This window comes from Leptonychotes weddellii, chromosome 7 (genome assembly GCF_054177405.1).
Source record: "Leptonychotes weddellii isolate Sample4059 chromosome 7, ASM5417740v2, whole genome shotgun sequence".
Lineage (NCBI taxonomy): Eukaryota > Metazoa > Chordata > Mammalia > Carnivora > Phocidae > Leptonychotes > Leptonychotes weddellii.
Genome location: NC_138375.1, coordinates 68,408,128 through 68,418,570, shown reverse-complemented (window position 1 = coordinate 68,418,570; position 10,443 = coordinate 68,408,128). Strand labels below are relative to the sequence as shown.

Genomic DNA, 10,443 nt, shown 5'->3' with positions numbered 1-10,443 from the left:
GAATTCCTCATATCAGTGAGATCATATGATACATGTCTTTCTCTGTTTGACTTATTTCACTCAACATAATACCCTCCAGTTCCATCCCCGTCGTTGCAAATGGCAAGATCTCATTCCTTTTGATGGCTGCATAATATTCCATTGTATATATATACCACATCTTCTTTATCCATTCATCTGTCGATGGACATCTTGGCTCTTTCCACAGTTTGGCTATTGTGGACATTGCTGCTATAAACATGCAAAATGAATTCTTAAAAAAGAAGATAAAAATATCTCACATATCAAGAATATATCTTTGGGTCTCTTAGGAAACACTGACTTAGCAAACAAGGAATTATTATCTGACTTCTTTTTACTAAATGGAAGAGAGCTTTTATTCTGCAAAAGAGAAATTTAGGGGCACCTAGGTAGCTCAATCGGTTTTGCATCCGACTCTGGATTTCAGCTCAGGTCATGATCTCAAGGTCCTGGGATCAAGTTCTGCGTTGGACTCATTGATCAGTCAGTGGGGAGTCTACTTGTCTCCCTCTCCCTTTGTCCCTCCCCACAGGCACATGTGCACGCTCTCTCTCTCTCTGAAATAAATAAAAAAAAATCTTAAAAAAAAAAAAGAGGTACAACAAATAATACATTATATGTAAAAAAAAAAAAAAAAGATAGCGGGAAGGGAAAAATGAAGGGGGGGAAGTCAGCGGCGGGGGAGACAAACCATGAGAGACTATGGACTCTGAGAAACAAACTGAGGGTTCTAGAGGGGAGGGGGGTGGGGATGCATTAGCCTGGTGATGGCTATTAAAGAAGGCATGTACTGAATGGAGCACTGGGTGTTATACACAAACAATGAATCATGGAACACTACATCAAAAACTAGTGATGTATGGTGATTAACAGAACATAATAAAAAAATAAAAATAAAGAAATTTAATTTTACGGAATAAAAAGTTTTATAACAGGTAAGATATTTTAAGATTATCATCAGAGTGAACACACTAAATTCTGCATAACTCAGTTTTAGCAGCAATGTATAGACAGTCATGAGCTAACGCTGGTTTGATTATAACTGAAGTTACTGAGTCAGACTCATCTTTGTTATGAAATTCAGGAAAGAAAGTTTATTCAAATTTTTCTTATTAACTATTCCAAGAAGAATGATTGCTGGTTTGTTTGTTTTTAAGATTTTATTTATTCATTAGAGAGAGAGCACATGAGCGAGGGGGGAGAACAGAGGGAGAGGGAGAAACATACACCCCACTGAGCAGGGAGCCCAACATGGGGCTTGATCGCAGGACCCTGAGATCATGACCTGAGCCGAAGGCAGATGCTTAACTGAATGAGCCACCCAGGCGCCCTGGAATGGTTGCTGTTAATTCTGCTAACCATATAATTAGTTTACATTGGAAGTATTAGTAAGATCCACTTTTTTTTTTTTTCCATTGTTTTGGATTGCTTTGACATTAGTCCAGGCTCAGTGCATATTAGTTATACTCATTCTTTCAATGATTAATTAAAAGTATGCTTTTTAACAGGTAAACTTAATATAAGATAGTCTTAAATATTTAGGGTGGCTATATGCATTCTTCAGAGTAGGCTTTCAGTATATCTAAACTTAGCACCTCAGTGGCTAAGTACACAAATGATTTGTTAGCATAATCACGTCTATTTTGTTACATGGCTTATTTAATCTCATGTCTCTTCTTTCTCAGTACTGTATACTAAAAGTTCTAGAATTGGGAATGAAAGGTTGATTTCTAAGAGTTGGGCTTAAGATACTCAAATGTTAATAAGGTTTTAGATGTTAATTTCTCCTATGTATCATGTATGTATTTCAGGTATATTGCTTAAATCACTGAAGAAACTTCTTACCGTCTCCTTGTAACTTAAATATTTATAATGGATTTTTCAAAGCTGTAATTAGAAGAATCAGTAAAAATGAGAATGGGCTGGAAAGATTTGAAACATCATTTATATCTTTTAAAGTAATTTGTCATGCTCAACTGTTCTCAGTCTTTATTACAATAATTGTCTTTGGATGCAGTTAGGTTAGATCTCAGCAGTCTGAGAATTTACTTGAAGACATCTCTAAAATTTCTTTCTTGGATAAATTATTTATTTGAAATCTTTGGACTCTTCAGACAACATTTTGCCCAACCTTACAAGAATCAGTCTTATTTTTGATAAATTTATAGTTACATTTTGGAAAGTTATAACTTTAAAAGCAGAGGTTTTTTTATATGCTTTCCTGCAGTTCTGAGATTATAACTTGAGAGGACAGCTTTGGGTTTACCTCCCTAACTTTTTGGTTTGATATTCCTTATTGTAGCAGAAATTTGGGATTTCTTCTTTTTAAATGGAGTGTTGAATTCAGTCCAGTAAATATTATTTTGCTTTATTACTTTAGCCTTCATAAATCCAGAACTATGGACAAAATGCAGGCATTTTCAGTCACTTAACAAACTAAAAATTACAAATGTATTTATGGTAATTATAATGAAATTGTAGTTTATGGAAAAAAATGAAAATTTTGCCTACTTAATTCTCAAGGAAATAAAGGATATTTCAAGCTTAGAGACTTGATGATTCAGTCAAATAATGTAAAAATTTAACTTGTTTAGAATATGCTAATTTAGATTTAGAGACTCACTATGATAGTGGGTATATGCTCTGGTGTACCTCAAAGTGTTGTTATGCCTCTAAAAATGTATTTCTGTGCTTACGTTGAATTGATTAATTCTTATATCTATGCTGTGTGAATTATATAATTCTAATCGTAGCTAAGCTTAAATATAACAAACATAGTTTATTACTTTTATTTAACAGTTAAACTAATTTTAATTATTATAGATATTTTTGCTGTGATAGAATTAACTTTCCACTTTTTAACCAATCTCAATTTTCATCAAATAGAGGCTCTGGCTTAAAAATGATACTTTAAAATAGTCATGATGTTATGGCAATAGAAAAGAACCTCTCAAGACTAAATGTGGTATTAAGGTTCTCCTAACTGAGATCACATTTACCAAAGTTTGAAGACAATTTGTGAGGCGAACGTGATAACCACTACACTACGGAAACCCACTGAAGACAATTTGTTTAGTTACTTATGGATTGTGAAATGCAGAGGATTGTTTATAATAGCATTCGCCATATAAAGTCCATTGATACTCTAATTAAATATAACCACATAATAAGCTTTCAGATAGCCTCATCTGATATTTTAATTAGTTCTATTTATGGCAGAAATATTGTAATTACACATGAGAACTGGGATATCTAACAATTATTTGATCCTAGTTGGTGGTGGCAGATGAACAAAATATGTCAATGTGTTAAAGGGAAAAATTTCTTTATTACAAAATTAATATATCTTTGTGTAAAATTAGAAAATGTAGAAATAGCAAAAAAAAGTCACTGTGATATTACCAATTAGAGAAAAACATTTTAATGTTTTAGAAAATTCTTAAAGGATTTTCTCTTAAATTCATGAAGATACAATTTTTCTCATACATATACAAATGTATTCTTTGCAAAAATGGAACCAGGAAAAGCATACTCTTTTACAACCTGATTTTTTCCCTTCACTTAGCACCAAGAACTTCTTTCCATATCATTAAAGCTATATGTACATCATTTTTTCTAATGGCTAATGGTATGGTGTAATAATTATTTAACCAACTTTTCGTATTTGGGAATCTGGACTCTGTTTCTTTCACTGTCTTTACACATGTCTTAACATGTACTCAAGACCATTTTTGTAACTCCAGAAATCTTTTGCCAGTTTTCTTCCAGGTAAACAGAGTGTGAGAGCACCTGTTTCCTCATACCTTGCTAATAACAACACAAAAAAAATTTCACCTAATGATTTTTAGTTCCAGTATTTTCCTTTTATTTGTACATACACAATTACATATATTATCTTTTTTGCATACTCCATTCACAGTCTTCTATGTTGGCAAGACTATTGAACCAACCAAGTTTCAGTTACCGGTAAAGAAGTTCTATTTTCATGGGCCTTCCATCTGTAATCAGTCAGCCTTTTCTTTATTTGACAGTTTTCAGTTCTATTATCCATATAGAATTTTTGCTATTTGGGAAGTACCTGATAGCAGGAAATAGTCTTTAAATTCAGGTATCGCAGAATGAACTTGGAGAGGGAGGGTATGCCTGTTTATTCCCTACTCCTTTCTACCCTCTCCTTTCCTCTTTCTCCCTCTTTTCCATCTACACACATATCACAGTTTTTTCTCTTTACACATCAGTTCATTTTCTAATCTGTTTCTTTGAACTGTAATTTTTATTAGAATTATTATTACAATTATGTTTTCTTTACACTTCATATTGTAATTCCTCATTGTAAATTTAATTAACTCATAATTATGATTATTGAAGTCATTAAATTTGTTGATTTCATTACATTTTTTGCTTACCACTAGATAAGTCTTTCAAAGCATTAGCCAAAGGCTTTTAAATGATTTGTTAGCCTTTTTAATCTTTGACATTCAAATAAACAAAATCTTATGGTTTCATTTATATTTCTTTTCATAGGTTTGACTGTTGTTCTGTGCTTTAGTGTTTGTGTCCTTAATCCATCTTTCTTTTAGGATTGTTTCTACATTTGAAACCTTATGATTGAGTTGAACTACTGTCTATAAAGATTACATTCATTCATTCATCCTCCCGTCTTCAGAAATTACTTGCTTTTTCAGTTCTACCAAAAAAATCTTTCCAATTATACTTAAAAGTTTTAGAATAGTATACTTGCAGTTGCAAAAAATGTAAACTCAGAAATTTGCAATGTTCAAAAAAAAGCTTAAGATATTTGTCTCTTACTAGAATGTTTTAAGTAAGCAGTGCATTTGTTAGAGCACTTTGTCATTATACTCTTTTTCTAATACCATGTATTTTCTGCTCAGGAATATGGTATAACTAAAGCTGAAAAACTGGAGATTGCCAAAGGCTACTGTACTCCTCTAGTTAGAAAAATTCGCTCAGACCTCCAGAGGACACAAGATGATGACACTGTAAATAAACTCCACCCTGTGTAAGAGACTGTACTGGTATTTTAAGTCTATAGGTGTCTGTTTTTGCATACTTCAAATCTAATGTTCCTATGAAGAAATCAGGAATGTATTACTTAGTGCATGGTGGTCGTAAGGATTACCCAGATAGTCCTAACAGGTAACTTCCAACCAAGGTTTTTTAGGGCTCCAGATTGAGGAAGAACTGAGATGAAAGGGGATAGGTGTCATCTCTCACATGGGATCACTCAGCAGCATAAAATATCTGTGAGCTTCTTTAGGGCTATGACCTTTGTCATTGCTATTAGAGGAGTTAAAATGACCTATTTACTGTGAACCTGACTAATATTAACTCTTTTTTGACTAATCTCAGAGGTCCCAGTTAGTTCTAGTTAATCTTCATGTTAGAGGAATATCTCCGAAGATAACTCCTCAGTTGTGGTTGGAAGAGGGATAGATTTACCTATTAGGTCTTTTACTTCTAGTAAGATTAAATTCCATTTTACAAAATAATTTCAATACTTAAGGTTTGACTAGATGGTTATGTTCTAACATTGTCTGCTACTAACTTTAGGTATTCCAGAGGTGTTCTGTCTCCTGAACGTCATGTCCGTACCAGGTTATATTTTACCAGTGAAAGTCATGTACATTCTTTACTATCTATTCTTCGCTATGGTGCCTTATGCAATGTAAGTAGAATAAGTTATTCCAACCTACTTAAAAAATATGGTTCCTTGAATTTGTAATCAAATCACTAGCACCAGTTTTTACTGTGCAATTTCAATAATTGATCATGTGTCATCATTTGTCAAGCAAGGGTCTACTATATACCAAGCACTGTGCTAGATGTTGGGGATAAAGACATGTTCTCTTCCCTTTGGAGAAGTTTAAGCAAACAATAACACAAAGCATTTTAGGTAATGTTATAGGCTGGTGGTAATGAGATAAAGAGAAGCTGATGAATTTGAGTTATTTAGGCGTTAGAAAGAACTTGGTGTTTGGCTGGCTATTGTGCCTCTCATCTATTATTAGTAATGAGTCATACCAAAATTTAGCTTGATACAACCACACTTATTTTTATCTCCCACAGTTTAAAGGACTGACTGTGATATATTTAGGCAGTTTCACTTTGGGTTTCTGATGAGGTTGCAGTTAGACAGTGGTTGGGGCTTGAATCATCTCAAGGCTTTCCTCTCATGCCTGGTGCTTGATGCTGTATGTCAGCTAGAACTTCAGCTGGGATTGTTGACCAGAATACCTACATTAGGCCTCTTCGTGTAATCTGCTTGCTTCCTCAAAACCTGGTAGCTGAGTTCCAAGATTGAGTTTCACAATGGAACAAGGTGCAAGTGCAAGACTTTTTATGATCTAACTTAGGAAGTAACATATCACTTCTACTGAGCTGAATTGGTTGAGGCAGTCACAGAGGTTCATCCGGGTTCAAGGGATGGGGAAATAGATCTACATTACTGCGTGCGTGGAATGTCACTGTCACATTGTAAGATGAGTACTTGTGATTAGATACATTGTGGTGGCCATCTTTGGAAAATAAGATCCATCACAATATGTCTGTTGGCTACACAGTCCATATTTCTCCATATGCAAAATTCACTTAACCTCTTGTCCAGTATTACCCATCTTATTTTATTACATCATAAACTTGACATTCCAGGTTTATTCATCTAAGTCAAGTCCAGATGTAGATGGGGCTCCTTGGACACAACTCCTTGAGTGCTCAAGAGCGTTCGATCTTAATTCAGAGATCTATGAACTGAAGAAACCAATTATCTGTCCTTCCAATACCCAATATATAGTGGTGGGTTAGGCATAAGGTAACTGCTGTAAATAAACTTTTCAAAAGAGGGTAAAACAGAGGGTACACTGTAGTCACTATGGTCACTAGCAATTTTGAAATCTGCCCAGGTCCATGTTGCCCATTCTTTAATTAGGGGTCTGTCGTACTGCCAGGCAGTTGTTTCCAATGGCTCATGGCTTCATAATTTGGGTTCTTGATTGCTTCATCTGGGTCATCCTTCCTTTAAAATAAAAAGTAGCTCATGTTTGCTGTTGAGTAGTTTTCTTCAACCTGCCCAAAGAAGTTTGGGGTTCCAGAGGTCTGTTTATTTTTAGTTGAGGGTGATGTAATTTAAAAAAAACAAAACAAAATGTAGTAATTTAGAATATACTGTATTAAACACATCAAACCCAAAGATCTCTTAAGGATAAGCCATTTTCTACCTTGGGTTCCCTATGTGGTTACTGAGGGATGGCACTCAGCAATCCTTGCTGCTTAATACTGAGCTTCTGAGAGACATACTCCTAAGATCCTGAGAAAGTCTTTTGTTTCTTTGGAAGATCTGTGAAGCACCTCATTACATCTTTTGGAGGTCTTAGCAAGTGTTTTTATAATCCCACCATGTTTTCATGGCAGAATCTTGTGTTTCCTTTCTTCTCAAAAGCCACTTGTTAATTACAGCATTGTTTGGTCTCTAAAAAGGCTGGGAATGAGAAACCGTTTTATTTTTGGACCCAGCAAGCTTCTTTATAATTGACAATTTCCCTGTAGCTTATCTCTCTCCTAGTTTATCATAGGCAGTGAGAAGAATCTTGGTGACATGTTCAGTACTTGTCCTAGAAATCTCCGGAGCTAGTTCATTAGATACACTTTTTATTTATTTTCCACTGTCTACAGGCTCGTGTTTCTATGCTTTATGCCCTACATAGCAGGAGTTCATTTTTCTGTAGCTTCCAGTAACGTTTTTCTTACCTTTATATAATCCCTCACCAACAACCTCCTCCAGCCTGTTAGGCTTTTACTAACACTCTCCTCGAGACCCTTCTAGTGCTCACAGGTATGGAGAGTGAGAAAGAAAAGAGTCAAGAAAGATTCCCATATCTCTAATGTAGATAATTTGGTAGATGATCCTACCATTCACTGATAAAAGTAACACTTGGGAGGAAGATCGGGTCTTAAGAAGGAAAGTAATGAGTTCAGTTTTAGACAGCTTGACTATGTTCATATGTGAGGATAGAGGTTTGGGTTAAAGGTATAGAGGAAGCCAACATACTAATGACAGCTAAGACGGTAGCTAGTAATAAGATTCCCAGGGAGTTTGCATTTGAAATGATAAAGAACATGACATTGTAGGGATTGACCATGGAAGTGAGAATTTACAAAAGAGACTTAGAAATTTTAATAGCTTGTTTCTCAGTACACCCAAACCATAGATTACCTAGAATACAATGTCACTCTATTATATATCAAAAGTATATTTTCATCCATCTTTAAAAAAGCAAAAAATAAGAATTTTCCTTCAATTTTCTGTGTATATATTTGTGTAATCATCCATATACATCTGTTAACAAAGTGGTTCTTAAAAGAAAATTCAGTTTTGTTTTACCTTTTTAATAAAGGGCAGTTGGATGTATAATAAAGATTTGTTACATCTCTTGATTCTTAATTTTAGTATTAGCCTTGATGAATAGTTAATATTAAAGTTACCCTAAAGTTATTTTAGCCCTCTGTTCTCATCACATTTTCTAATTCATATGTTCTTCCCTCTTGTTTCGGTTTCTTCTTTGTCCCATTAAGGAATAGCAAAGTGACATCCTTTGCATACATATGTGCATTAGTTGAGCTTTAATAAAAGAAATCATTTAAAAAAATGATGCTTAATTAGCAAGTCAAGAACTTACATATCCAGTAGTAATGATGGAATTGTTTTGGGGGAGGAGAACTACATCTCTTATATGGTTCCTTTTTGACTCTCTTACACTTATTTAGAAGGTAGAAAAAGCATGGAAGATACAGGAGCCAATAGAACAAGCCTATGGAGCATTATAGCGAGCAATGGATGAAATGGCAACAGATAAGATTAGAGAGCTAGTGCCTTGAGAATCCTAAGGAGATTGGGAAGCCATTTTTAAGTAGGGAAGTAAATGGCTTTGGTTGCTGTGTGGACAGCAGATAGTCTGGAGTAGATACGAAAAAACCAGTTAGGAAGCTCTCTCGCAGTGATCTGAAGAAAGAATTTGGACTAGGATAGTGGTAGTAGAACTAGAGCTTGTTGAATATATATTGCATTCAGCTACATTTTTAAAACAGAAGCTGAATAATTCCATTCTTTTAAAAGTCTGCTTCTAGGATTTCAAAAAAATTATTTTTCACATTAGTAAATACATGTAGTGTCTTTAATATCAATATGATGTCCCACTTTCTAATATAAAAAATAAATTTATTTGAACTGTAAGTTATTATTGCAGCTCATGTTATCTTTATAAGACCCTGTAACTAGTATACATAAAACCTTGTTCAGTCTCCCCCCAGTTGAAATTTTTTATTTTTCAGTGTGAACTGGGTAAAATCTAGCTCTCCATAATAGAATTTTTCAAAAGGTATTTGTTAAGGAAACAAGATTATAAGTAAGATTTCAGGGAATATATTTAATAAGCCTTAATTTAAAAAAATATTTTTATGGATTCTTGCATGTTAATTGTGTTCAGGAAGATGCTACTAAATATTAATTAATTTCATATGTTCATTAGAACAGACCTAGCAGAACATATAACTGCAACACTGAATTAGAGATTATTAGATTATATTCTTATTAGTATAAGATCACAAAATCTAATACATTCTTTCACCTATTGAACATTTTTAGTATTTAAATTAAATCCATTATTTATAGTAATTCATATTGAGACTCAAATGCTACGCTAATATTTTCCCTTACCAATTTTGAAAAAATGCGTATACATCTTTGCACATATACCTCCCCCAAATACACAGGCAGACATACAGATGCAGTTTTTTCTCTGGATTGTTGCTTAGGTTGGGAGTAGCTGCTTTAATGGCTTGGCATTAGGGCATTTAGAGGTGTGGATAGTCATTTATTAAAATGATGCTAAGCACACACGGAAGAATACAAATTATATGATGTATATTTAACTTTACTCTTCTAAAAACTTCAAAAGGGGAATGCTTCCTTAGAGATATAATGTCTAAATTTGAAAAAGAATACATGCTGGTTTTGGGTTTTGTTTTGTTTTTTTAACAGGTAATCAACATGTGGTCTTGTAAGTTTAGGCTTTTGTGGGTCAAATTTCATTTTTAAAAGCAACACACATTTTATGAAGTCCAAAATACGGTATACTCTTACGGTATGCAAAAAATTGTTGTATGCATTTTTTTCTAAAGTTTATGACATATGAAATGAAGGAAAGTTATCTGTGATGTAGACCCTGTTGCCCATTGACTGTAGATTTTGTACTTTAAGTAGCTTTACCTTTTCAGATAGAATTTTCTACTTTGAATGTTTGTAGTACATGTTCTCTAGGATCCCTTTCAGTTCTGATGCTATATGATTATATGTTTAAAGACCAGTGATTATCTAAATGAAGATGGAGGAGCAATGAAAGAGATGGT

General features: G+C 33.9%; 1 protein-coding gene across 25 annotated transcripts in view; it reads left to right on the top strand.

The window, feature by feature from the left end:
- The window catches only part of PPIP5K2 (diphosphoinositol pentakisphosphate kinase 2), a 71,648-nt gene that overhangs the window by 36,071 nt on the left and 25,134 nt on the right, over nucleotides 1-10,443 (top strand). For all 25 annotated transcript variants that reach the window (XM_081826489.1, XM_081826491.1, XM_081826490.1 and 22 more), the window contains exons 20-21: nucleotides 4,914-5,041; nucleotides 5,593-5,707. In XM_081826489.1, coding sequence (XP_081682615.1) covers nucleotides 4,914-5,041; nucleotides 5,593-5,707 — 243 coding nt within the window. The remainder of the gene's footprint in view (nucleotides 1-4,913; nucleotides 5,042-5,592; nucleotides 5,708-10,443) is intronic.